This window comes from Penicillium angulare, assembly GCF_028827245.1.
Source record: "Penicillium angulare strain IBT 27051 chromosome Unknown utg000012l_segment0_segment0, whole genome shotgun sequence".
NCBI classification, from domain to species: Eukaryota; Fungi; Ascomycota; class Eurotiomycetes; order Eurotiales; family Aspergillaceae; genus Penicillium; species Penicillium angulare.
In genome coordinates, this window is record NW_026623171.1 from 1,800,321 (window position 1) to 1,828,277 (window position 27,957).

At 45.7% G+C, this 27,957-nt stretch overlaps 9 protein-coding genes across 9 annotated transcripts; 4 read left to right on the top strand and 5 right to left on the bottom strand.

Annotated features, from left to right (window-relative positions):
- Positions 1-115: 115 nt before the first annotated feature.
- On the top strand, positions 116-1,084 carry N7478_013336 (mediator of RNA polymerase II transcription subunit 18; the record flags this gene model as incomplete). Its single annotated transcript, XM_056929546.1, has 2 exons — positions 116-615; positions 721-1,084. The coding sequence occupies 2 exons, from the start codon at positions 116-118 to the stop codon at positions 1,082-1,084; spliced, it is 864 nt and encodes a 287-aa protein (XP_056772908.1).
- A 212-nt stretch (positions 1,085-1,296) lies between these two features.
- N7478_013337 (putative DNA 3'-phosphatase Tpp1) lies at positions 1,297-3,625 on the top strand (the record flags this gene model as incomplete). Its single annotated transcript, XM_056929547.1, has 7 exons — positions 1,297-1,361; positions 2,109-2,414; positions 2,480-2,607; positions 2,693-2,832; positions 2,950-3,010; positions 3,202-3,347; positions 3,461-3,625. 7 exons carry the CDS (start codon positions 1,297-1,299, stop codon positions 3,623-3,625), a joined length of 1,011 nt encoding a protein of 336 aa, XP_056772909.1.
- Positions 3,626-5,652: 2,027 nt separating this feature from the next.
- N7478_013338 (uncharacterized protein) lies at positions 5,653-7,197 on the bottom strand (the record flags this gene model as incomplete). Its single annotated transcript, XM_056929548.1, has 2 exons — positions 5,653-6,857; positions 6,927-7,197. 2 exons carry the CDS (start codon positions 7,195-7,197, stop codon positions 5,653-5,655), a joined length of 1,476 nt encoding a protein of 491 aa, XP_056772910.1.
- A 2,889-nt stretch (positions 7,198-10,086) lies between these two features.
- On the bottom strand, positions 10,087-14,077 carry N7478_013339 (uncharacterized protein; the record flags this gene model as incomplete). Its single annotated transcript, XM_056929549.1, has 10 exons — positions 10,087-10,222; positions 10,283-10,386; positions 10,557-11,051; positions 11,257-11,404; positions 12,193-12,358; positions 12,416-12,703; positions 12,778-13,148; positions 13,204-13,350; positions 13,407-13,646; positions 13,890-14,077. 10 exons carry the CDS (start codon positions 14,075-14,077, stop codon positions 10,087-10,089), a joined length of 2,283 nt encoding a protein of 760 aa, XP_056772911.1.
- Positions 14,078-14,686: 609 nt separating this feature from the next.
- encD (Fe(2+)/2-oxoglutarate-dependent oxygenase encD) lies at positions 14,687-15,846 on the bottom strand (the record flags this gene model as incomplete). Its single annotated transcript, XM_056929550.1, has 3 exons — positions 14,687-15,025; positions 15,086-15,564; positions 15,621-15,846. 3 exons carry the CDS (start codon positions 15,844-15,846, stop codon positions 14,687-14,689), a joined length of 1,044 nt encoding a protein of 347 aa, XP_056772912.1.
- Positions 15,847-18,658: 2,812 nt separating this feature from the next.
- N7478_013341 (uncharacterized protein) lies at positions 18,659-20,971 on the top strand (the record flags this gene model as incomplete). Its single annotated transcript, XM_056929551.1, has 2 exons — positions 18,659-19,064; positions 19,119-20,971. The coding sequence occupies 2 exons, from the start codon at positions 18,659-18,661 to the stop codon at positions 20,969-20,971; spliced, it is 2,259 nt and encodes a 752-aa protein (XP_056772913.1).
- A 94-nt stretch (positions 20,972-21,065) lies between these two features.
- On the bottom strand, positions 21,066-22,325 carry N7478_013342 (alkene reductase; the record flags this gene model as incomplete). The annotated part of the gene is made up of 3 exons (XM_056929552.1): positions 21,066-21,673; positions 21,729-22,064; positions 22,145-22,325. 3 exons carry the CDS (start codon positions 22,323-22,325, stop codon positions 21,066-21,068), a joined length of 1,125 nt encoding a protein of 374 aa, XP_056772914.1.
- Positions 22,326-22,850: 525 nt separating this feature from the next.
- Positions 22,851-26,027, bottom strand: N7478_013343 (uncharacterized protein; the record flags this gene model as incomplete). The annotated part of the gene is made up of 10 exons (XM_056929553.1): positions 22,851-23,732; positions 23,783-24,093; positions 24,157-24,523; positions 24,581-24,755; positions 24,813-24,905; positions 25,056-25,210; positions 25,268-25,324; positions 25,465-25,735; positions 25,797-25,972; positions 26,019-26,027. 10 exons carry the CDS (start codon positions 26,025-26,027, stop codon positions 22,851-22,853), a joined length of 2,496 nt encoding a protein of 831 aa, XP_056772915.1.
- Positions 26,028-26,318: 291 nt separating this feature from the next.
- On the top strand, positions 26,319-27,900 carry N7478_013344 (uncharacterized protein; the record flags this gene model as incomplete). The annotated part of the gene is made up of 5 exons (XM_056929554.1): positions 26,319-27,024; positions 27,074-27,212; positions 27,264-27,410; positions 27,458-27,785; positions 27,841-27,900. The coding sequence occupies 5 exons, from the start codon at positions 26,319-26,321 to the stop codon at positions 27,898-27,900; spliced, it is 1,380 nt and encodes a 459-aa protein (XP_056772916.1).
- Between the last annotated feature and the right edge of the window lie 57 nt (positions 27,901-27,957).

Consider the following 27,957-nt stretch of genomic DNA (forward strand, 5'->3'; position numbering starts at 1 on the left):
CCAAACAGTTTTATGTGATCTGAACTGATAAGGCTTGGATCTGCGCCACTTGGAAGCTTGGACCCTGACTAAACACCTTTCCGGTTTCCCCCGTTTCTACCCTCCATCTCAAACCATGCACGAGCTCTCATTGTTCGCCTCGGTCCCTGACCACCAGCATCATGAGCTCCTTCAGCAGCTTGCCGGGTTGACGGCTATGCAGCCTCGCCACGCCCTAGAGCGTCGGTTGATTTTCAAAGCCTACCGGGCGCCAGGACAGACCGCGGTTCGCACCGGAGGTAGCCAAGATGTACAAGCGGGCGACATGCAAAAGCTGAATAAGATGCTTAATGGTGGCATGTTCTACACGCAGGTTGTCGGCCCCGTTTCGGAAGCGGATTTCGGGTCCAACCCGGCCCCTGATCATGACACCCAAATGGATGGCGCGGATGACTCTCAGTCTAGCCCCCAGGGACAATTGCCGTCGTCATATGATTATGACCAACAGCCCTGGAAACTGGAGTTTAGAGATATCCCCGAGGCAGGTACTCGTTCCGCTGTCACAGCCCGTGTCATGGCGAGCGCCACGCTGCCACGGGGCGATATTGCCCCGTCCATGAATGCATGGGGTTATCGGTACGTTTGTGGCGTGATTAAAGCATCGTCTTATACATGTGGATCTTAGCAGTGGATCATATGATCGATGACTTTGATTATCAGATGCTAATTACTCCACTCTAGCTTTATGACCGAGTATGTAGTCGAGGGTGATATCTTCATTCATAACGACATCACCATTTTCTTGCACCGTGTGCTTCATTACCCGGTGAGCCAGCAACAGGGTTCCAGTCTGCCTCGGCAAACGCTTCCTGCATTAAAGGAGATGGAAACTCAGATGCAGAGTATGAAAGCATCGCAGGCGACAATGGGCTATGTACTGCAGGCGTTTATAAACGTGCAGGACGGGAGTAATCAGGAGACGATGAAGACGGCATCCCAACACCTCTTTGGCCTGCGGGAACAACTCAAGTCTGCTGTGAAGCTGGAACAAGCAGATCGGTTGTCTCTTGATACAAGGGTCAAGGACAGGGGAGGTCAGAGATAATTACTCGCTGAATGGGAGGGATACTGTGGTTTCTATATGTTGATGCTTATTTAGTTTTGCCTGGTTGTCATGAATACCCGGAGAGGCAACCTCCAATCGAGTTTAGTGATTTCGTTTCAACGAAAGTATATAGAGTTAAAAGCCAAATAAAAGAGAAAATTCTCTATGAATACCAGCTTACATTACTGTCTCCCCCTTCCTCCAAAATATTGATGCGAGACCCAAAATCGAACCAATTCTGCCATTTTCGGGTGGTCAACCATGTGACTTCGCGAAGGTTCGCGTCCGCTTCGGAGATTGAACGCGTCCTTTTTCTCACCACTGACATCATCACCACCATCCTTATACTGAGCGAAGCCGAATTGATAACTCATTACCGCTGGACGGCAAACAATCATCACCACGTTATCTCTTACAAGAGCCCTCAGAATGGCGGACGGGGGAGTCAAGCGAACCGCTTCCCCGACTCGGACCATTTCTCCGCCTCCACTTCGGCGCAAGGTGGAATCAAGTATCAACAGTGAGAGCTTAATTGCCAATTGAACAAAATCGAGTAAATTCTGATCACAATTTCATTTATAGAGGCTTCGGCTGCTTCGTTCTTTGCCCCTACCTCGCAGAAGAAGCCAAAGCCAATCACATGGCGTATTATCGGGTCAGACCTAGTTATAGGGAAATATACACCTGAGGGAAAGAGCAGTACACTGCCAGACAAGAATCGCAAAATTGCGGCATTTGATCTTGTTAGTCACATCGCATCATCTTTGATATATTGAAATATTCGCAAGAATGTCTTCTGGGTATACATCGCCATTATTGTAGGTACTATCGCTAACTCGGATGACTGAGTGACAGGATTCAACTTTGATCAAGACAAAGTCAGGAAATGTGTTTCCTCGATCAGCAGATGATTGGAAATGGTGGGATAGCTCTGTTGTCCCGAAACTGGGCAATTTACACAAAGAAGGGTATCATCTGCTCTCCGCTCGAAAGGAAGTCAAGTATCACGACTGACTTCTTCTAGATACCAACTGGTCATCTTTTCCAACCAGAAAAAGATCAGCATCCAGAAAGATATCAAAGCCGGAAAGAGCGACTCTAAGAGTCTGGCAATCTTCAAGGAGAAACTTACCGCGATTATGAGTGTCTTAGATCTTCCATTATGTGTTTATGCAGCTACCCAGGATGCAGAGTATCGAAAACCTCGCCTCGGCATGTGGCGTGAGCTTATTGATGACTATGACCTTGACGTGACTGGAATAGATCTTAAGAAATCTTTCTTTATCGGTGATGCTGCGGGACGACCAAAGGATCACTCTGCTACAGATTTGTAAGTCCAGCTCACTCACGTCTCTTACATTGGCCAGGAAGACATGGCTCTAATTTCCAATGTAGAGGATTTGCCGTCAACGCCGGTCTACCCTTCAAAACGCCAGAGGAATTCTTCACTGGTATCGCCCAGCCTGTGCCTACGGAACTGTTTAATCCCGCTACGTACATCAACACAGAGTCCAGCGAACTTCGTATGTGATACCGATGCCCACACTGGATATATGAGTTATTGCTTGTATAGAGTATACAGACGTGACTAACGATTCCAATCATCAGTCTCAGTGCCATTTGCTCGCAAACACCCCCTCGAGCTAGTGATCTTCTGTGGCAGCCCGGCATCAGGAAAATCGACCTATTTCCGGGATAACCTCGCACCACTGGGCTTCGAACGTGTCAATCAGGATATCCTCAAGACGGTGAGTACCTAACACGACTGAACTTAGCTTTCAAACCGACGATCAGGAACAGCTTGGGCTGGAATTTTCATGTAAATGTTCTCACGAACCGAATCTGACTCATCATATCACACCCAGCGCCCAAAATGCCTCAAGGTAGCACGTGAACACCTTGAAGCTAAGAACTCCGTTGCTGTCGGTAAGTCACACTATCTACCTTACCCAATCTTCAATTCCGCACTACACCGTATCTGCCTCGGTTCTAGCCAGACTAGGCGATGCATACGTGAAGGTGCTGGGCATTAGACCATGTTGGGCACCAATTCACCACCACACCAAGCAAACCTTCCACACCGCAAACCATTCTCCACTAACAACTTAACAACGCAGACAACACGAATGCCGATCCCGAAACAAGGCTTGTGTGGATAACGCTAGCGAAGGAATTGAACGTTCCGATTCGCTGTGTGCACTTCCTTTCTCCGCCCGAAGTATGCAGGCACAATAACGCTGTTCGCGCCGCGAATAAAGAGCTGGTTCGTGTCTACCTTATCTTTATTGCTAGGAAAGCTGGTTCAGCTTTTTTGTACTTCGTACTTTTTCTTATGTTTTGGTATTTGTGTGATATGCTAATGACTCATTTGGTTAGAATCCCGAGGCTAGAACCTCTCTCCCTGGTATTGCATTTGGGGATTTTGCGAGGAGGTTCAAGGAGCCGAATGTTGAGGAGGGGTTCTTTGATGTTACGACTGTTGAGTTTCGATTTCGGGGAGATGAGGAAGCGAGGAAGATTTGGGGTCAGTTCTGGGTTTAATTACGCCTCATAGATTCATCTAATCTGAACATGGTGCAATATACCACTTGATACATATCATATTCTGTTTACCCTAGATTCTTTTTTTAAAAAGATTCCATGATAGATTCAGAACGTCAAGACTCGTATATGTAGTATTACTTGTAAATATACTAGTATATGTACATTATAATTCATCGCAAGAACAGAAAGAAAAGACTTTTGAGCGGGACAGGCGAGTATGGTCGCGATTGAAGTGACGTAGACCGTCGAGAAGTTGAAGACAGGAGATGCCGTTTCTGTTACCTCCACCGTGACTAGTGCTGTGACGACTGGGACGACTGGGTATACCGTCGTGCGAACAGGAATAGTCTCAGTGGCAAGAGCACCTCTTGATCCAAGGCGGACATCCAGTAATGCTATGGGTCGTTATTGAATACACCGTCCATGTAGTCAATGGAACAACAGTTGTGCCTTTGACAATGGCCGGGTGGTTGTATGTGGAACAAGATCGGTTAACGGACAGTCGAGTTCTGTCTTAGGGCACCGAAGAACAATACTAGTTTCGGTTGTATAAAGCGTTTCAGTTGTTGTTGATTCAGAACTGGTTGGACGGACTGGAAAGACCAAAAGACCATCGATTCTTGAGAAGATGGCATTTACGGGGTTTGAGCCTCGTACTTGAAATTTGGAATGCTCAGTGCTATATGGATTGGTCCTATTATAGTAGTGTTTATGACTTGATAAATCGGTTATCTCCGTTGAAAGAAGATATTATACTGAATACCAGATTCCGAGTCATAGGCTTTTTGTTTGAGGCCAAAGGATATATGGATGGATTTCGGTATTTTCATATACTATATAAAAAGGGTTCCGTAGGTAATTGTTAGTCAGAAATTTAATAAGGCATCTTAAAACTGCGAGTCTCAAAGCACATTTGAAACGATGGTAGGTTTACCATCTTCTAGATCTAATGATATAGAGAAGATGTTAAGATACCGACCCAGCAGAAATGAAACGCCACCAAAAAGCCCGTAGAAAAATCATCAGCATTGTGGAGAACTGATACATACTATTTTTGATATGGGCGTCAGATACATGTGAATGCCTTGGTACCGGAATCAATGAAATAAGACAGCGAGCGATCACTGGCAGGATTAGGAACATTGCATGTGTCTAGGTGAGCGCTGAGTGATAGTGACCTGTCACTACATGCCCAGCAAGCCTGAGCCTGAAGAACACACTAGTACCTGCCCGAGCCTGAGCCTAAGCGCCCACCTAATTAAGTACGCCCCACTTCTCAGGAGAAGTACAGTGAGTCCATTATCTCTCTAGGTAATAGTGGACTGATATGCTGTAATCATCAAGAAAAAGAGATGTATTGTGTACAGGATGCATCATTAACTGTCTAGACAGAAGGCATATGTATATACAGATGAACGATTGAATACAGACATGCTTTTATGCTTTTGTCTTTGAAGGATGAAGGTGACAGTAGTAAGTCAAGTCAAATCAAATCAAGTCTATGTGGTACACGATAAATGCAGATAGATGGGTATATCGTAAAACAAGGAAAGGACGGGCCAAGCCCAGCTGTCGGGACCTTTTTCTTTCTGCAACTCGAACCAAATTGATGATGTCAATTGTTGGTTGATGTGCTGTAGGGAAAAGACCCACTGACAACGCAGAACAGATGACTCAGAATAGAGACGAAGGAAAGGCATGATCGTGCGAGAAAGTAGTCGCTTAGATCGTGAGTCGTGAGTCATAATCATAACAAATGACATGGAAGGAAGAGGAAAGATAAGAAAATGAAAAATGAAACGAAAGAGATGAGAGACATTAGTCATAATGGCGGTTTTGATGGTCCGAAGTCCATGTGTGAATGGATGTTGTGTTTTTTTTTTTGGACGCCGCCGTGTAGTAGTCTATGGGGGGATCATTATCGTGGAAATGTTCGCTCGGAAGTCAAAGACAGAAGGAAAGGGTGGAAACGAGAGCAGGAAAGCGCGAGGCTAACTGAGCCGAGTCAAAGTATGAGGCGTTGTTTATGGACGCGAGACGAGATCTTGGAAGAACTTGAAAAAGTTGCGCTTCTTCAGAGACTTGGTTCGACAGGGTCCGGCGAGTGTTGTAGCAGGTGCAACAGTCATGGGTCCAACAATGTCTTCATCACCCATCTCGGGGAACTTGTCATTGTCGTGTAAGCGCGGAATCCGAACTTCTTGTTCACAGCGATGAAGATTCGATTGCGTAAGCGTAAGAGCCACACCGTCAATGGCACCAAGTTGAGTCATCAAGGCATCATACTGAACTCGCCATTGGCGATTGATAAACTCCCATTTCTCACCCGTAAGCTTGAAAATATTGGAGGTTGTACCGTAATGTTCGCCTGTGCGCACAAGATGCTTCGCAAAATTGCACCGGGCGATATCCCAGTCATCGCGTAGCTGGTTGAAGGCGTCCATATCGCATCTTGTCGGCTCGTAAGGTTCCGGCTGAATGGTGAAGTTGGCATGGCCTAGTTTGTTGGCCCATTCATCGTTTGGATCTGACAACATGAATGGGGCGACTTCACCAGATACCGTGCGAGAGGTGGTGCTTGCTCGGGGCCGGCTCATTGAAGCGATGGATGGTCGCGATGATAAGGGAGGCGAAGGGATGCCTGCGAAACGAGACTCGGATGCCACCACGTACTTTGGAGAGTCGGTTACACTCACATCCGCGACGGAGGGAGATTGAAGTGGTGATTGCACGCGACATGCGATCGCGCTTGTGGAATCATCACCCATGAATGGAGGTAAGAGTGGGGTTGTGGCTTGTTGCGTGTCGTTGTCATCTTGACTTAAGCTGTTGGCGCGGGTGATGTCGATTGGACGGGCACCAGAGTCGCTCATGCGCTCTTCGAAGATAGTTCGTGCGGGAGATGGAGGGATCGAGTCGATGCGACTGATCGGGCTCACGATGGGACTGGCTAGCGCGGAGGAAGCTGTGGAGTTGACACGCGAGCACAGATCGTCCGGGAAGAAATCTCGCTCGGGAGAACCGGATGTACGTTTTGATTTCCATCTTGTTGACATTGTTGAGATGTGTGATCCGATGCGAGACACTCCCTTCGTTGATAGGCTGTCCGAGCGACGTTTCTTGGGCGAGTGGAGGATGTCCACGGTGGCGTCGCTTAGATCGTAGCTATCGTGAAGGTCCATGGGAAAGTATGGTTCCTCAGTGGTTGATCCGCCGATTTCAAAGTGTTCTAATACAGCAGAAGTAAAAAAGTCAGTTTAGTGGATTCGAATGCGCCGATGTTGGTCAGTAAACTTACGGAAATATTGATCTTCCAGTGAGTCACGAGGAGCAAGCTCCTCTTCCTTGACACCTGTAAGGTGATTTCTGGGGCTATCCATGGAGTTTCCTAAAGAGGGCACGAGGGAAGAGACCGAGCTCGAGATGCGATTGTGACCTGTCGTAGAGAATAGAGAAATAGCCGGCGAGGCCGGAGCTGAAGTATTGACGGCCAGTGGGTAAGGCAGATGGGGCGACTCTAACGCGTCGAACGAGTCTCGCGCGTCGACGATTTGAGACATTTTACGCATGACGACAAATTCGCCAAACGTTGGAGAGGCTGGGTATCGAGTGGGATTGTTGCAGCAGCAGCATCTAGGAATTTCGGCGCAATTTGAGGGAAAGAGTATGTCCTTGGGGAAGGGCGGTGTGATGGGGGTTAAGAGAAAAGGCGATTGTCTTTTTTCTTATTATTTCTTTCTTTTGGGAAATACTCTCTCTGATTCTGTCTTTTCATCGAATAGAAAGTCGAGGTCCAAAAAGAAAGGAATCAGAGGGCGCGGAATGAACAGTGAGTTGGCTGGGCAGGAATGGTGAATCAGCAAACGGGCGGGTGTGGTGATGCGCCTGACAGGGTAATCCCCGCTAGAAAATTCAGGTTCGTTCGACGAAGGATTCTGGTTTGTTGTTTGTTGGCTTCGTTGGCGATAGTCTTCCAGGACCCTTTAGACCCTTGACTGTGATGAGAAGTCGAGATGAAAGAGAGAAAAAGAGGTCAGAGTCAAAAGAGAAAGAAGAGAGAGAGAAGGCTCTAGGAGAGTGAAAAGGCTAGAACCATGTCACACAGTGTAGACTCCACTATCAACCAGAGAAATCAGTCACACGCTAGGATTAGCACCGAGTTTAGTACCCGATGGTTAAATGGATTTATTAGTATTATTATTATTATTATTATTTAATTTTTCTTTCCTTTTTTTCTTCTTCCCCCCCCCATTTCTGTTTGTTCTTCCCTCTCGTCAATTCTATTCGCTTTCCCGCTTCCAACAACTCCGCTCAGTTCCGGTGGTTGACAGGCGAACTGATCCATGGACCCGATGGTTTCTTAACAGAAATTAAGAAAAACTTATGAGAATGGAGAGTGATTCTGTGGGATCTGGTGGGTTCTTCTGATACACATACATGTAAACATCTTGCCGATGATTCCATCCCCAACGGCTACACAGCTACTCTGTGTGACTTCCAATATTTTCTTGCTACATTTATCTGTAGACCCTGAATGAACTGGAGAAGATGAGTAGAGTGGATCATTTCCCGCCTTACTAGGGCTTCTTAACCCCAAGGGAGAACATCGAAGCCCTTGGAACTGGGAACTGTTGAACCATTCCCAGTTAGTCATAGTTTAGCTGAGTGCGAGATCGGCAGCATCTAGACAATAGTGGAGGTACATCCTCTCTACCTATGATGCCATAACCGTCTTGGCCTTGATTGAATTAAGACAGAGATTATTATGTTTATTATGATATGATCAGTATATGATTATAACATACTGATCAGAATCATAACATGTTCATTAATACCTGGCCCACACTGTGTGATGCACTCTCCCGAAAAGAAACAGATGACAACAATCATCCACATCCAACAGTTCATTGAGTTGTACAAGTGCGGGTGAGCAATCATAGTCACCTTTCTTAAATACTTGCCAGAACCTTACTCCGAGGACAAAGTACGAAGAGATTAGAAATAGAAACATAAATCAACTGCCGCTACTCTATACAAAGAACCTAACACTCTCTCCCGAATCCATTGGAATGCGATCTACGCTGAAAAAGAAAAGAAAAAATAGAAATTAAAGCGGAGGTCGCACGGCTCCTCTCTCCCCTCTCTCCCCTCTCTCCCCTCTCTCCCCTCTCCCCCTCTCTCCCCTCGCTATCCTACTCTCCCACTCTCTTAAACTCGTAACGTAGTAGTCCGATCCATAGTCGGACCTTGTACTCCCTCCCCACTATCCGACCAGACAGATGGTAACATTCCTGCCGTAACTGTTCATTGTTTCTCCTCTGTACTCTGTATTCTGTGTTCTCCGAAATCCCCTCTCATGGGTGGTAACAGCGAAACCCTCGACGTCAGATCCACATGGCGGAGAACCACAAACGGTTTTTCCTCTTTTTTTTTTTCTTCAAATGTTCTTCCCGTCTTCTTTTTTTTCGGGGAATGATGTATCTCCCCCCACTTCTCATTCCTCTGATCTCTAATTGGAGGCCCCCAGCGGAAGGCGAAGGGGCAAAAGGATGTTGAGCCGTGGAATGTCTATTCGGGTCTCCGGTTCTCGCTCCGGTCGGGAAACACTCTCGGATGTCCTTGCCTTTGGCCACAGAGAAAAGAAAATGGAAATCCCAGTAAAACGGAAATACGCACAAAGGAAAAATATTAATAATCCAACAGAACCGCGTCTCTACAGAATTGGTTATTGGATAGATCGTTTTTATTTTAGAATCAATCCTGTCAATCCTTCCTCTATTCCTTCCTCGATCCCATCCTGTTTCAAGGCAAGATAGACTCCGGATCAAATTCTAGTCGCTTCCGCTACCAATGAAAGGCTTCGGGACAAAGGAGGAGAATTGATCGGCCACAAAAATCCCAAACTTAATCGTCGGCACCGGTGGGTCAAAACGCTCAGCTCTTTCAGCTCCAGCTCTCATTGTACATGGACATTATGCGGGCACTTATGCACGCAGGACGGAGTACGGGATTCGAGAGAAAAAGATTGTAGTATGATTCAGAGCTGGTTAGGATCCAAATCTATCTTGAATATAAGTGGGGTGGACTTGGATCAATGCCAAGGGTTTATGTACAGATAGAATTGGAGAGAAAGGGAGAAAGAGAATCCTGATCCTGAATGTACTTGTCACACGATACTGTACAGCTTGGAAGAAAAGGCATCTCAAAAAAAGAGAAGAATACACTTCAAGTTCTAACTTAACTTAATTCTTGATCATTATTTTGGACTCGCTTCCAAGGGTCAATCTATACTGTTTCTAATATTGGGACTTTTCGAGGTTACTACCATGGATCAAGAACTGCATACGTACTAGACAATATATAATCTATTTTTGTCAAAACTTTTACTGTATGAGAACAAACTCTTCAACATCAATTCCTGATTAAACTTGAATACTTCCTAGACACGCATAATTGCATTATTGAAGAATACTCCCCGGCGCTGCAGGCATCACTGCCCCCTCAGGTGGTTGATTCTTACTCTTGAACTCATCGCACATCTGTTCAAATGTCACCCATTCCACCCCTTCATGCTTGTTGATATGCTCGATAATCCTGCGTTAAGGCCAGTCAGCTCATGTCCCTAGCTATAATACACCCCCTCTCATGTCTCACCTTTCATGCATAAGCAATACATGGGGCCGACCAGAGACGTCGGGATGAATCGTCATCGGAAAGACAAATTCGTCGTATTCACGGTAAAAGTAATCAAAATGGTCCTTGTAAGCACGCAAGTCAGCAGCCACATCAATAAAATATGTACTATGTCAGAATGAATAGAAGACATCCCCCCAAAAAGACCCATCTAGACGGGTAATGGGTAATGCATTCAACATGAATTCAACATTCAACATTCAACATTCACAAGCCCTCGCTTGACATGGCTTACCTTCCAAATATCCTCCACATCCCTCGGATTCACCCACCCATGACTGTTCGCCGAATTCTTAATAAACATCATCGGCGGCAAATCATCAATATACCAACTCCCCGGTATCTCAACCAGTCCCGTAGTCTTTCCCCTTTCAAGAGGTTTCATCCACGTCTCCGCCTTCTGACTATAATCAATCTTCGTCCACGTATCCCCAGTCCGCAACCAATACATCTGACAATCCTCATGAGACATAGAATGATCATACTCAATCCCATACGCAAGCAATTGATCCACCATCTCCGCAGAGGCTTCCCACCATGGCGCAACAACGCCGCGCGGTGGCTTTCCACAGAAATCAGTAAGTAGCTTGTATGTCTTGTCGAGGATGTCTCGCTGTTGTTCCTCGCTCATGCATGTTGGGTTCTCGTGCGTGTACCCGTGGAGTCCGATTTCGTGTCCTGCATCTCGTACTTGAGCGCATTCTTCTGGGAATGTTTCGAGGGGAGTGCCCTGGTATGAACCAGGTGGCTTTGATGTTATATTTGGAAAAGAGCTTTAGGAGTCGGGTTGTGCCGATGTGGCCGGCCCAGAGACCTGTTTGATCCAATTAGCGGGGCTTTCTTGATTGAATTGAAGTTAATTGAGTTTTTGAATGAATTGCTTTCATGTCTTGACTTCATTTGGGGGCTAGCCTACCTCGGCTGATGTCACTGACGCTGTCTTCGCCACCGTATGAACCGAGCCAACCTGCTACGGCATCAATGTCGACACCGTACCCGACAAGGATGCGCTTTTTGCCCATTTTGGTTCTTTGGTACGGGTTTCTTTCTTCTTCTTCTCCTTCTTCTTCTTTCTTGACAGTTCTATTATTGTTTTAGCTTCACTCGACCAATTCTGATCAAGATAGTTGTAGACGAAGATTCTTATAGAGATTCAATGAGTACGATGTAGTAGTTCCTTAGATGAATTGAACAGCACACAGAAGATTTTGAACGTTTTGAATCCTAGAAATAATTGGAGTCACTGATTAAAGAGGGGCCAAGGGTGAGGGGAATTGTCTGTTATCGAGCTCCCCCATCATTGAGATGTGATATCAAGGGTGGGGGTTGGTAAAGAGTGTATACGTACGATTTCCACATTTAGCTCTCCTCTGTCCTAATTATTAGTTTTCTAGCTAGTAGCTATCCGAATGAATGGAATCCCCGCAATCTAACTAAAATAGGTAGGCCTGGTGATAGAATCATGATCTCGAATCCTCAATATCGGCAGTGATAATGCCAAGGAGACATCAAGACATACATTGCTTTCGTATGGGGATGGTTGTTAGTACTAATGTTTACATTTACGACGGAATTAAAGAAATTCAGCTAGTAGTTTCCAATAGGCAATTTTTTATCTTATTATAACTGGTGATCTATATGAGAGACCCGGAATCGTACTTGCCGGCCCTCATTGTTTGAATATCCAACAGTTATATACTAGATAAACTATTAAGTTGACCCAAAGAGATACAGATATTCCTCAAATAGCTATTCATGCTATTCTCACAGTATACATACAGAACATTCTTTCCAAAGTGAAGCCTCACAATGCACCATGCCCATGAGTCTCAAACGGCAGTCCTAGACAATAGACACCAACAAGTACCCACAAAGAGGCACTAGCATAAATAGGCGCACTGGTAAATCCAGTCTGCGACGAGATCAAACTAGCTATAAGGCCACCAAACCGCAACAAAGCAGCCGCAGTACCAGTCCCAGTTCCACGATGAGGCGCAGGGAAAGACTCTGGCGTAAAGGCATACATGATCGCATACTCTGACATTTGTTAGTTAAAGCACCAGCCTGTATCTCACAAAATTGTGACAGACTTACCAAAATTAGCTAGAAGAATAGTTATACAAGCAAATGCCAGACTTGTCGTCGGGTTGGTTACGCCAACATAGGCAAAAAGGAATACAGCTGCTACCACGGCTGAAAGACCCATCATCCACCGTCTTCCGAGACGGGTGTTAACTGAAACGGCGGCGGTTAATGGACCGACGATTCCGACGGCTGATTCAATGCAATAGTCTCGGTATGTCGTGTATAGAGAGGAACTGGAGGTAAATTTGGTGGCTAGGTAGGATGGAAGGAAATTGAAATAGAGTGGATATGCGATGCCTGGATAGATATTATCGATTAGTACTGCTCGTGCTCGTAAAACTCAGTTAAGATCCAATGAGAGTTTAACATACCAACGGTTAACCAAATAGCCCAAATGATAAGAGTTTGTCTAGCGAGCTTCTTTGTCGCAAACAAGGCCCGATAGTGGCCACCTCGGAAAGCTTCCATATTCTCGGAAATAATTTCTTTCACCGAGAGCTTTGTCCGTGGCTCCTCCTCATTCACTATCATGCCTAGCCGAGCATCAATATCACGAAGCATGCCAATTGTCAGGGGTTCTGGTTTGCCGTTCTGTCTTGCGACGTAGTTCACAGCATCCACGGCACCTTGATCTCGTCCTTGGGAGAGTAGATATCGTGGGGTCTCGGGAAGTTTGAAGGCAAAGATGCGGATGAAAGTGAATGCTAACGAAAGGGCGCCAACTGTAATCATTGTGTATCTCCTAAAAGATGTGATGTTAGAAATTTGAGATATAGAAGAAATGGAGACTTTCTTACCATCCCATATTATCACGACGTGAGCAGGTCGCAGGAGTAGAATCAGTTGGGCAGCTGAAATTGGCCAAGAAGACCCATGCAAGTAACGAGATGATAAGTTGCCCCAGATTCCACCATGCCGAAAGAGCAGTCAAGAGGTATTGATGACTAGTGAGAATGAGCACTTTATAACATACTTCAGAGTCTAAGGGTGAGGATCTCACCTTCCCGGGACAAATTCTAAGAATATCATCGAGTCAACTGGGACATTTCCTCCAGCTGCAGTACCGATAACTGCCCAGAATGCACTAAAAGCAATAAAATTCATCGAGCCTGCAAGGCCGCAAAGAAATATACCAGCGATGAGAAGCGTACAGTTGAAAGCTGGCTTACGACCAATTAGGTCGCTAGACAAGCCCCAGAATGATGCACCGATAATCAAGCCCACATAATATGCAACAGAGCTGTAGCTGACTTTAGTCACGTCTGAAAATTCCAGCTGAATAGGAGGCTGAACACTGCCTATTCCTTGTGATGCAAACTTAATGACCCATCGACGTGTTAGTTGGATGAAGAAGATCAAAGTTGGATAAACATTACGTTGTCTACTATCCAGCCAAATCCAGTGACCACAAATAGTTTCCATTGGAATCTAAGTCTTGTCAGCAAAGTAGATCCATTTATGTAGGAGAGAACGAATATCTCACTTTCCCATTCCAATCTCTTCCATGCATTTTCCTACCAGCTCAGATTTGAGACGGTACGCTTGAGTAGTTGACGAGCCATAGAATTGCTCAACTTCATTGTCATCCAGAGCGATAAATTTCCCAGCACCCTCATCAGGTATCTGCTCTGGACTCGAGGGGCGCTTCTCATTTGCATGAATTTCATCCATTTTGTTAAACGGCTTCAAATTATCCCCAGGAACACAAGCTATGTCCAGAATAGGTCACTCATATATGAAGGGTAGAGACCAGTGGAATCTGCCCATACTTACTCCTGACCCGTTAATATCTCATGTAGGGCTGTCATAAAGCCCTATATGATAGCAAAGGTGGGTGATTAGTGATATGATGTCTTATCCCCCACTTTTGGTGGTTTCAGGGGAGAATAATGTTGGCATTACTTGACATTCTTGAGCTTGGACCAATAATAAGAGCATTGGCACTGGAAAACTTAATTCAATGGGATTAACACGAGATGATATGTGGGGTCAAGGGACATACGCATGGTATGATTAGCTACTGGTTGCTATTCTTAGTGCCTAGATGTTAAGGTGGTTTGACTATTTTTACCAGGTCTACCGTGCCACGGAATGAAACATGGGAGATATTATAATTTCCATTTTGCAAAAGATGTGAGAATCTAGATTATATGGCTACCAATAATACCAAGAGCGCATTTCTATATCCACAAATAAAAACTTACATAGAATATTCAATTAAGTTAACAATAAATACATATAGGCGTTGGTGTTACAGCCTCGAGTTCCATGATCCTCACTCTATGCACCAACTGGAGCAACTGTAGGTGCTGGATCCGGTTTCTTCAATTTAAGCCCCTCCTTGTACTTCTCTGCCCGACCGTAGCTTTCTTTGTACGAAGCTGTTACCATTTCCTGCACGGTAATAGGCGGATATTTCGCTGCCTCGTCTTGTTCGCGACAATTTGGCAGACACTGGCAAGAATAATCTGGGTTTCCGCTAAAGAAGAAGGGAATAGAGTATCTCTCACGACCGGACTTGTTGATCACACGATGCGTGTTCGATTTATACTTATCATTCGCCATGCGCATGAAAAGGTCTCCCAAATTCACCACGTAGGCTCCTGGTACTGGCTTAACCTAATATCGAGATTGGTTAGCTATGGGCATGAATCTCAAACATAGAGTATGGCAACTAACATCAAGCCACTGTCCAGTTGGAGAGTCTAAGACTTGCAGCCCATCTACTTCATCCTGAAGAAGTAGAGTGACACAGCCAAAGTCCGTGTGAGCCCCGATGCCGCGATTCAATTTTTCATCCTCATCTTTCGGCTGCGCGGGATAATGTAGAAATCGCATTGTTGCAACGGCCCCCTCTGTAAGAGGATCAAAATAGTTGGATTCAACCCCCAGAGTCAAGGCTAGAACAGCAAGCACATCCTTTGCCAACTTGAACACCGCATGATAGTATTCCATTGTTGTCTTCTGGAATTCTTCTTTCTCGGAGACAGTCTGAGGCCATTGGTTGGGTCCGCTGTTCAGCTTTTTCTGGAGAAAATAAGGATGATCTTCGGGGATTTCTTCGCCGATGTAGAGTCCTTCTTTTAGCTCAGGGCCGGTGCCCACTTCTAGCATCTGCGATCTAAGGAGTTCGTAGCCGCGATTGAAAGTATTTCGATCTATTCAATTTTCATGTTAGGATATTGAAAATGCGAAAGAAGTGTCGGTAACTCACTTTTATCAATCTGTAGCTTCTCATCCAAGGGAAGATCAAAAAATCTCTTGGAGCAGTCCATAACGCGACGTTGTAACTCCAATGGCACGCGATGGCCCGTGATTTGAAAGAACCCATTGTAATGGCAACACTTGCGAACTTCCTCTACCAGCCTGGATTTTGTTTCGCTATCCGCTCCATAAATTGGAGAGATATCCAAAATTGGGGGAGCTGCTGGTGAATGCATATTTGATGTTTTCAAGAGTACTGATTCAATAATTCTGTCTCGTTTGGAACCTGTGTATCGTGTCGAGCAAATTGACGTGAATATAACCACCTAAATGTGAATGACGACTCCTCATCGCCATTACTCGATCGGACAGAAGGCCGAAATATTGGAGCCATCGTCAAATAATCTCGACTGTCTCAAGACCAAGCTTCAAGGGTGGGGGTCATATCAACAATGGGGTGATAGCTTACTCCCGCCCCGGCGCTTTGACAAGGTGATCTGCGGGGAAGCGGGATTAGAGCTAAACTGACGGGAGTTCTTATCTAGTCTATAGCTGATTGGCTGGAGGGACAAGGGGAGTGAATGTGTTTATAATCAGAAGGAAATTGAATATATTCAGTAGATACGAGGTAGATGGTCAGCAATTGTTTTAACAGGTATACAAGATGCAGGGTAGCTAGGAGGAACCCTTGTAAACTTGATAAAGACTGTGAATTCGTCTTGTACAATATAGTCACTGCTCAAAGGTAGATACGTGAGAGCGCTATCTACCTTAATTAAGAAGGTAAGAGATTGTATTGTGGACAAGTTGACTCTTGTCCATTTTCAAAGGTTATGACAGATTGTTTACGAATAATAGTTGATATTATCAGGTATGTACTCTTGATTATTCTCCTTAATAACCTTCGCTGCTCGCTAGTTTATTGGGTAGTAAGTAAAATGCCGCAGCAAACGGATAGTACCGAGACGTCATTCGCAAAAGATGGAGCCCGAAGCTGCACGGTAGTAGATCATGACAATATTCAATAATCTGAGACTTATATACTTCCAGGAGTCCCTATATGATAAGGTGAATCAAACAGATACTGAATATAAAACCGCAGACATCGAACACGTTATTTAAGGATCTATCTGGCTATTTATACTGTCTCGTTATTCCTCATCCTGCCAGAAATCACTTTTCCACGACATTTCCTGTCCACCGCTTCAATTTGAAGCCACCCACCGCTGCACGTCCTGCGCTCCAACAGGCCATCCACCAAAAAGCCTGTCGAACTCATACCTACAATCAGGTGGCTATCTGGAAGCACGCTCCAGATAGCCACCACCACTGGCATTGACTTATACTTCTAGCGCCAGACGAGTTTTTCGAGTCAGGCGCCATTTACATAAACCCCCATGACATTCATTACGGGGTCATACTGATTCGTCAGGTGGCCGCTCAAACACTTCGCACGTATCTATGAGCTCGCCAGGACTATGCCCGTCCATGGAAATTGTCAAATGGCAGTGCTTGAGACTCTGAATATTCTAGAAGCACAAGATCTCATTTATCTTGAGGAGGGAGTGTGGAGCGCGCTTGAAGCGCACACCCCGATCTAAAAGGAGACCCCAGTCAGCTAGACGTAGTAGTTAATTACTACATTACTATCTATAGAGATAGTTACAATCAATCATTAATCTTATCAGAAGTTGTGGAAACTTACTCGAGCTGACTAACGTTTCAGCAGCAATGATGTAACCAAATCGCATGCCCAGCTACATGCATGGATATAAGCAAATCGACTCACCTTCTCCTATCTCTATCGCCATTTCCTCAATGTTGATATTGCCAACGTGCGGCACCCAATGTTATGGCCTTTGTAAAAAGTTCAAAAACCTAGTCGGTGCGGTAGTACGACTATATGCGTTGGAAAACAGACTCGTTTCTTCCGTAAGAGGACAGTAATACCATATAACTTCCCCCTTGGCCATTTGCTTGGTCGGAATGGTAATACTGGCCCGTCATAGACGTTCTACACAGCGAGGGGGTCGTCTATTTCGCTTGCTTTCTGATGACCGCAGGGTCATATACCTTATTTTGCTTTGCTTGTGCTTATAATAATAATAAAATATCGATGAGAGCTTCCACACAGTAAATGTCATGTTTTAGTATGGTGGGCACCTTGGCTGGTGTTTTGAGCGCGACCACATCTCGGACTCAATATGCGCCCAAGTATGTTTTACAAACCCTTTCCACATACGGTTGGAAGATCTCTGGTAATATAAGTATGCCTGTCAGCAGCGGCAATGTTTTTTGAATTGTTTTTGTAATCAGATTGAGTTTATGGATGTTGGGTGAGAATCACTGTCGAGGCCGAGGTCAAACACTAGTTTTCGATTGCGAGATAATCAAATCAACACTAGTGAGTTCAAAGAGGGATACGGTGAAATAAAGAGAGAGATTTTCTTCTTTCTTTAAATGTATATACTTATGGATAGGGGTTTTATTTGAGCTTAGTATGGAGCTACCTACATCCGGAGGCATGACAATAATAAAGCTAGGTCCACACAAAGGGTATTCTGGAGCGAAAGAGATTTAATGTACCTATACTGTACCGTACGATATGAGACCCCACTTGACTTCTCTGAGGACTTGATCTTTTAGCAGTTGAGAATTATTATTGGCTAGCGATCCTGTTACTATCAGCCAAGTGAATCAACACAAGGCCAATAAGGTAGCTTTCCCCCGCATTCTTATCAGTGACATCGGGTTTTGCTCCGAAAACCCCCATGTTATTATTCTCTCCCCAATAGCTATCGACCTTGGATTTCACTTCTTTGCAATGAAATTACTCTATCATGAAGAACCACGCCTGCCAGTACCCTAACTGTACCAAAAGCTTCACCCGCGCTGAACATCTTCGTCGACATGCCTTAAATCACGAGCAGCCGCGACATGGATTCAGTTGTGAACGTTGCTCGGTGCATTTTCAGCGACCAGACTTGCTAGGTAGGCCGTCGGGAATCCTTAAGATTCGAATTAAGGCTGAATATCTAAGAACGACACATGCTTCGTCATGATAAACGAGACGAAGAAGCGGGTGGTCCCGGTCTAGGAATTTTGAAGACGCGCAAACGTACTCGAAGGGCTGGCGATGGCACGATTGTTGTTCGCCCATCACAGCGAGAGATCAGATCAGCGGCACTATCTGCAAACTCCACTGCAAGCTCCGATCGGGGAATGACTGAAGATGGTGAAGATTTTGCGGACCAGGAACCTCTGTCACCCCCTGTTTCTGGCACGGATCCAACTTCCCTCTCCATCGATGAGAATGATCCATTCCTTGCACCGATGATGCCAGCAGGGCCATTTGAGCCATACGTTGAGCCAATGCCTGGGCAATTTGATGCAGCAGATGGATCTTTCAGTGTTGGCCTGGACGGCATGGGAGACTTCTTTGGAATGGATACAGGTAAGATATACCCTCTCACGCTAGAGTCCACGAAAATAATTCTAATTTCCCTAGCAACCGATTTCAATCTTCCTTTTGCCGCAACCTGTAACTATAACTGGTTGTTTGATGTCGCCTCTCTTGACGATGCTTTCCATCATTTCGATTTCCCCTTGGGATTTGACACTGGGCCATTCTCAGACGGAATGGAATCATTTAATACCCCCGGAAATGACAAATACGACGGTCCTTCAGCTCTATTGGAGGTTGCCTCCATGATGAACAAAAATCACAACGCAGAAGAGGTATTAACAAATGTTCTGCCGGACCTTGTGGAGATGGATTGGATGTCAGGATCATCTTACTTGGGGTCCAACCCACCCCAGCGCCTACCACGACTGAGCGAAGATGCTAGAACAGGGATCCTATCCATTGTGATTCAAACAGATCCTATGGGTATTGATGGACAGCCGATGACATTGCATTCACCATTGCTTACTCTGGGCGCACTGCAGAATTACAGCGATTTATTCTTTACCCGTTTCAATGTGACCTACCCGCTTATTCACCAGCCAACATTCAATCCAAGTATGGTCGATCCTATTCTACTCGCATCAATTATTTTTATGGGGGCGACTTATAGCAGTCGCGAGGCACATCAACTGGCTGTGGGGGTTCACGATAAACTTCGAATCCAACTTCTCGGTCATCCAGATTTTTCGACCCAGCCCGACCTTTGGGTAATACAGACAATGCTTCTAATTGACTGTTTTGGAAAGATGAGAGCGGGTCCGAAACAGAGAGAAAAGGCCCAGCTTTTCCACTGTGTTTTGATCAAACTCATTCGTCGTAGTAGCTGCTGCAATATTCAAGACTCGTCCCATTTGGCTCAATTAGAAGACTTAGAGCAAGCATGGAGGCAGGCCATGGAGCTTGAACAAAGGAAGCGACTTGGCATGATTTGTTTCATGTGGGATACGCAACATGCGGTCTTATTTTCACAGTCACTCTGCATGTCTGCTTTTGAGATCAGATCGTCACTACCTTGTAGTAGTGCCGCATGGGAGGCATCGTCGGCCCGAGAATGGGCCCAGTTAGCCATTCGCGAAAAAAGTCGCCCATTCCTGCCTGTTTTGAAGGGATATATCACACCACAAGCTTTGCCTCGTCCTCGTGATCTCAATGCACTCGGTCGCACGGTCATCTTGCATGGTTTGATGTCTGTTTCAGCAGACCTTAAACGTCGTGATCAAACTACACTTCGATCGGAAACACCCGAAAGAGTTGGAGCTTGGACTCCTCGCATGAGTCGCTCGTATGATCTTTGGAAGGTGGACTTTGACGCTGATTGTCTTTCTATGAAGTTGGCCCAAACAGCAGATCCCCGGCGTTTTACTGGCCTTAAGATGGCCGCAAATTCCCTCTACCATGCCGCATGTCTTGCCTTGAACGTGGAAGTGTTAGATTTACAGATCGTTGCAGGTGCAGACCAGATACTCGGGCGCACTATTACCCCAGCTGATCAATCGCGATCTCAGCGTAATATTCTTCGTTGGCTACATGAAGACTCCGGGGCATCATCCGCTGCTGCACGACATTCGTCTACTCTACTTCAGGATGCTGTTCTCAGTCTTCATGACTGGGACCAGACTGATGCATTTCACTTTCCATGGTGCTTGTACTTGGCGACTTTAGCTTGCTGGGTTTTCCATCGTGGAATGGACCTTTCGTCATCAGAGCATCGCATGACTACGGATCTATCTTCGTTAATTGTGATGATGACAAATTGTCCCAGTGAGACAGAACTGGCTGCGTTGTCAGGAAAATACGATCCTAAGCCACTAGCAGCTGCAATGGCACAGCAATTGGCTACGGTACGATGGGCGGTGGTGCACGATGCAATGAAAGTTTTAGTAAGGTTGTCTTAAGTTTGTAATCATATTGTCTGTCTGAATAGTGTTGAATGTGTCATTTATGTACTTGAATGTTTGATATTTCTCAGTCCTCCCAAGATGTTGCTCCCTATTCACTGTAGAATGGATAATCAGTGTATCCCTTCTCAGGAAGGCTCGCCCCGTAGAAGGTCGACCGATCATATTTGTTCAATGGCAGACCTTCCTTCAAACGTCGAGGCAGATCCGGATTAGAGATGAAGTATCGCCCAAATGCTACCGCATCAGCTCCATCATTAAGCAGCTTCGACCCGGAGTTGCTCGCATTGAAATTTCCATTTACCATGAGTGCGATGCCCCCTTTCTTCAATGTCGGTCGGAAGACATCCAGGGATGGCTTTTCCGAAGGCAAGGAATCAATCTTAGCCTTCTCATCCAGTACCTCATCAAAACGAGGCTCCACCATATGGACATATATGGGCTTAGACTCATCGGATAAACTAGCAATTGACGAGCATACTTTAAGCCAGTGGGTATTGGGACTAGAATCACGAGTATCCTGAAAATAGTTATAAGGAGACAAGCGGATGCCAACACGATCAGCACCGATAGCTGAAGTGACTTCCTTGATGACCTCAAGAATGATACGTGATCGATTCTCAATGGATCCGCCGTACTCATCAGTACGCTTGTTAACGTTGTCGTGAAGGAATTGATCCAGGATGTAGCCGTTAGCACCTAGAAATTGGTTAATACTTGCATTTTCTTCGACCATGAATTTGGGGTTTCTCACCATGGATCTCAACGCCGTCAAACCCAGCTTCCATTGCTCTTTTCGATGCAGCTCCATACTCCTTGACAAGATCTTGGATCTCCTCCATAGTCATTGGTCTCGGAGGAGATGCAGCATATGCAGTTCCATCCAATGCATCGCCGCTGATGGGAATATCACTGGAGCTGATGGGCTGTTGTCCTCCGAGCAAAGAGGGTGTAGTCGCTCTACCGACGTGCCATAACTGACAAAGAATCAATGCACCTTTGGCATGAACCGCATCGGTGACCCGCTTCCAGCCGGCGATTTGGGATTCGGTAAAAATTCCGGGAACACCTGGATAACCAGCAGCCTGAACTGTTAGTATTATTGCATGTGGATAAAGAGCTGGATACATACAAGTCTGCTGATTGGAGTTGCCTCCGTGAGCATCAGACCACCGTCTGAAGCACGCTGGGAGTAATACTCCACGTTGAGATCATTTGGGACAAAAATACCCTCAGACTCTTTCGTAGCACGCATGCGAGTACAAGGAGCCTGAATGACACGGTGTTTGAGGGACAGAGCCCCCAAGCGAAGGGGTTCAAAAAGTGGTCCGATAGAATCGATTGAGCCCATAATGAAGAATGTCAATGGAAATTGATTTTGCTTTTAAGAATTGACCAGGTAAGGTGCTATTTAAGAATGTGATTAACTGATAACTGAGCTCCCATATCTGACATTGTGCGAAAGTGGGATAATAGTGGGATATTATGCATAGAATATGCATGGGCTGCCCAGTGCCCGATATTAAGATAGCTAGACCCCCACCATTTGACTTGCAGACTCGGAGGAAATCTTTAGTGCCCCCACCCTCGGGATGAGGAATATACAGTGTAATTCGAAGCTGCGGAGGGTCCAAGCAAAGTGTATCGCAAATTAATTTTCGTATTCAACTAGCTTCCAGTTCACAAGGTGCTCCGCAGATACCTATGCCCTATGCGAGACCGAGGCTGGAGACCTCGTTGAATATACTGCTCTAGTGTACGGCCTACTAGTAGTACTACTTTTTACTGACAGCACCGCGATTGATACGGAAAGTAAGGTTGAGTAGTAAATTAATTTTCCAATATGGCACATAATATTCAAGTTTATTCACGTCTATCAAATCATAAATGAAAAGTAGTTTTCCACCCATTGTCTTGCTTGATCTGCATTGTCCAAACTCCAAGTCTCAATTCCCCCACAGTAGCCATCTGGGCGTATAATGGAAACACCAAACTGTTCCTTCTCTAGATTACCGAACCACTTGCTAGTCCAGGGATCGGAGTCTATATCATCCAGATACAATGTCCAGCGGCTGTCTTGTAGCGGCTTGGGAAGATCTGCAATTTCGAAATCCGACCTTGCAGACCGAGTCACCATCGCGTACGTGAAAGCCTCAGAAATTGCGGAGTATCGATGCGGCGAGATAAAATCATCGGCTGGTGCCGTTCCCCGAGGTCTCTTGATATATGATTGATTTGCGCTACTGTCAATCCTACCAAGCCCATTAGGATCAATCAAACCTTGGCAAAGTGCCCCCAGTGTTGTCAATGATAGCTGAACATCTGGAACAAAAAAGTAAATTCGAAATTGTCCCAGCAGTGGAATATCAAGTTGAACATCCACTGGATTTGCGTCGATATATCTGGTGGCTTTGGCTGGAAGTTGTAATTCACCCGGTCGCAAGGGAGTAGAATTGCTGTCGTTCCAGCAACTCAGCACGCCTGCAGAATACTCAGCTCCAACACCAGAGATAAATCGAATATTTTCATCGAAGTTCTTGGCCAGAGCTTCTTCGCCTTGCTCAAATGCCTTGCAGTGCTCTGTGTCGAAGTTGATTAGATCATTGGCAATCTTCCGTCTCTCTTCCTCGTACGTGGATAGTAGATCTGGCTTGGCTAGACCACGGATAACAAGGTTCAGCTTCCAGGCAAGGTTGAAACTGTCATGCATACTTGTGTTGGCACCTTGAGCCGCTAGAGCCGAGTGGCAATGACCGGCCTGATTATTGTCAGAAAGATGTACACAAGGGGTAGAATCGAGGAACAAACATCACCAGCAATGAAGATTCGTGATTCTGGGTCCATGAAGTGCTTTGCAACTCGCTGACCGACCACGTAATTCCCAAACCATTCTATACTCTTCCATTCTAGACTGAAAGGGTGCATTGAATCTCTGGCTCGCTGCATGACGTACTCAATAGTAGCCTTGGATTTATCCACTCGCTCTCCGTCTGTCGCACTTAATTCAACGTATAACCGTGTCATATTTCGTTCTCGAGGAATCCAAAGAATCGATCCTGCTTTATGAGACCGTACAGCAACTTTACTCCATAGGTCAGGGAAATCGGTCTCGATGACACCTGTTTTTACCGCGGGTTGTCAGTGAGAGATCATTTGAAGGAGAGGGTATCTTTTAAACTCACCATCCAGGACACCCCACGAGGCATTGGTCATTTCACCCACTAGCTCAGCATCCGGGATAAATGTTCGAACTTTTGATCGCGCGCCATCACAACCGACAAGATAATCGGCCCGGATTTTCTTGACTGCATTGTTTGATAAATCTTCATATACAACATCCAGCTGACCAGTCCCTGCGACCCTCGAGCAAGACGAGAAGCGCGCATTTCTTGTAACGAAAACCCCTCTTGCTTCTATATCGTCAATCAAGGCCTCTTCAATCATTCCTTGATGAGCCAATAGGATATAGGGATCGGAGGCTCCCACAAGGTGCTCGGGGTAGTGTGTCTGGCGTCCGGTTCGGTGAAGTGACTGATCTGCTGTTGATTGCTACAGAAGGTGAGCCACAACTCAATTGGTGCTGAGTGGCGAAATTCCAAAACTTACCCAAAACGAAATGTCATATACACGAGCTGCGTTCTTGAGTAAAGGTTCGGCCAGTCGCATTTGCTTGAATGTCTCAATAGTCTTGGGTTGCATGCCATCCGCCTTGCCTGTCGAGGTCTTATCGGCATGATCATCGAGAATGACAACATCAATTCCAAACCGAGCGAGATTACATCTTCAATAATATTAACAGTCATTTTTGAGAGGTCATTAGAGCCATTGGAATCCTTACGCGAGCATCAAGCCGGATGGTCCTGCTCCGACCACGACAACCGTTGTAGTCGCATCCACAGGGCCGCCAAGTGCGAATCCTTCATTATTTGCACTTGGAGTCATAATTGCGGGTCGCTTTACAACGGATTCAGTGAAATTGCAGGATCTCTTCATTCTGATGTAGTTCATGAGTTATAAACTAGCTCTCCTTTGGAGATGCGGAGAAGTATACCCCCACTCTTGCACAGCCTATCTCAATTACCACCGCGTCACTCCCCCATCTACAATAATGTCCTGTCCCGTCATGTAGGAACTCGCGTCACTTGCTAGGAAAACGCAGGCCCCCATTATATCCTCTGGCTCGGCAATCCGACCGTTCATTGCGTCTGCTTTCCAGCTTTCGATAAGATGGGGGAACTGTCTATTAGCTTGCAGTCCAAGTATTCTGGGAGTTGGGGGTTCTCCAAAGCTTACAGATGCAGTCATCTCAGTCCGAACGTATCCCGGAGAGATTGAATTTACGCGAATATTCTAAGATGAATTAGTAATGAGGTTTTCAAGAGATGAGATCACTGGCGCACATATTCTGCCATCTCCTTGGCTATTGCAGGACACATAGACCGAACTGCGCCTTTTGTCCCACAGTATGCGCTGCACAATTGGCTGCGCACCGCGATGTGACTAGCCATACTAGCTACCAAAACAATGCTTCCGTGTTTTGTACCATTGAATATCATCTGCTTTGCCGCTAATTGAGCCGTGAAGTAAAGTCCGAGCACGTTGATAGAGAGTAAATCTTGATGGTCTTTGTAGGTGAACTCTAGGAACGGGATATGGCGATTGATACCAGCGCAGGGAACACAGATATCAAGTTTGTTATTGAAGTCCTTCTGTAATTGCTCGAATCCATGTTGAAGAGATTCTTCTGACGAGACATCGACTCTTTTCACGTCAGTAGGCGGGAATTTAAGTAGTCGGACAGATGTGGGTATAGTTAACTAACTTGTAGTAGGCGGCCTTAACGCCGAATTCTTTCTCCAGTAATCCAAATGATTCGTCTGGCAAGATGACGTCGAAAATTGCAACATTCGCGCCTGCTTCTGCTAGCCCTCGTGCGAAAGCAAGACCGCATCCTCGAGCGCCCCCAGTAACTAATGCGGTTCGGCCTTGGAGAGAGAACTGGAGCTGTTAGATAAAATAATTGCGCGATAGGAAAGTCACATACCTTCGACATGTCGAATAAACAGAAATGTAGATTTTGAGATCGAAGAGAATCGATTCGTACCTTGTAACTGAATAAAATGACCAAGGCTTGTACCTTTTAGCCCCTCATATGTAGTGACATTTATAGACATCATGATCGGATATCGGCATTCAAGTTGTAGATACGGGGACTAACCCCCATCTTTGTCACACATGAAGCTCCGTATCCAACATGGGGATCTTAAATATCTACGCGACACATACCCACGGAATATTCCAACAATTCCGATACACAATCTCATACAGTTATACTTGCTTCATTATGGCCCCTCGTATTCACATCAAGCAACAGGAAACTCGTCACCCGTCATGTCAACTCGAGATCGTGGTGATTGGCGCAGGTCTTGCCGGGCTTGGGTCTGCAATTAGCTGTGCCTTATCCGGACATAAAGTGCACATCCTCGAAGCCGCCTCGGAAATCAAAGAAGTCGGAGCTGGAATTCAGGTTTTGCCTAACAGTTCTCGTGTCCTTCAACACTGGGGCCTGGAAAAGGCATTGACACCCCACATGACACTACCGAGAGTCTGTAATTTCATCGGATGGAAAGGAAACCCCATTTCCTTCCTGGACTTTCATCAATCCGAGCAGAACTACCCAGGTACCTGGTACCGGGACTTTCATCGTGCAGACCTGCAGAAATGCCTTGTCAATCGGGCTTTAGAGCTCGGTGTTAAGATAACGTGCAACTCAAAAATCGTCAATGTTCACGTTAGCCCAGATGGAGCAACTGCAACTGTTATCGCCACGAGTGGAAGACGATGGGAAGGAGATCTAGTGCTCGGGGCAGACGGAGTATTTGGAAAACTGACAGAAGAGCTGCTTGGGCGTAGTGATCCGCCCGTAAAAACGGGTGACCTTGCATACCGTCTACTTTTATCTACGGATGAAATGCGCAAGGATCCTGAGCTTGCGCCGTTCGTGAACGACCCCCAAGTTAATTATTGGCTGGGTCCCGATGCTCATGCTGGTATGTATCTACTTCCCTCATTCTCATCGCTTGTGTATTGATTTAATAGTGAACTATGTTCTCCGTGGAGGCGATCTCTTCAACATGGTCCTACTTGTGCCCGACGACATTCCGGAGGAGTCGCTAGCTTCTACAATCGAAGGAAATGTGGAGGAGATGTGTGCATTGTTTGCTGGTTGGGACCCAACGTCAGTACTCTATTTGGCTTTTGAGTGAGACATAGTAACCGATGATTATAGGATTCAAAAATTATTGAAGCTCTGTCAATCTGTACAAAAATGGCGTCTTTGTATCCGGTTCGGAGACTTTGATTGGGCACATCCGTCTGGGGCATGGGTCATGATAGGTGACGCAGTACATGCTACTTTGCCATATCTAGCATCGGGGTATGTTTTGCCTACTGACTTTCATAGAAACATACTAATGGCAATAGCGCGGGAATGGCCTTCGAAGATGGCGCAGTTCTCGGTGAATGTCTCTCACGACTCCCCAACAGGCCTCAAATTACCAAATTGTCCTCTGAATTTCTCAGCGCAAAACGGCATGCCCTGTCTGTTTTCCAAGAATGTCGCAAACAGCGCACAAAAATGGTTGTTGAACGTGGCAACCTTCAGCAATACCTATATCACCTCCACGATGGTCCAGAGCAACAAGAAAGGGATCGAAAGATGCAGATGGTGCCCACGCCAGAAGGGGAGGCATTGGCCTGGAGAGACCCCAGTCTAGCTCCCATGCTTTTGGGCTACGATCATATTGCAGATGTACGTTCTGCATTCATCTTCTCCGTGGAATTTGACTGACATTATTGATTAATAGGTTGATCGGTGTTGGGGGCTTTCTCAGGCCGCTGCTGATGTCATAGAGTCTCGTCTGTAGATAGCTATTACAAATTAAAAATCCAAATGAATCTCGTTTTGTCCCCAATTAATTTCG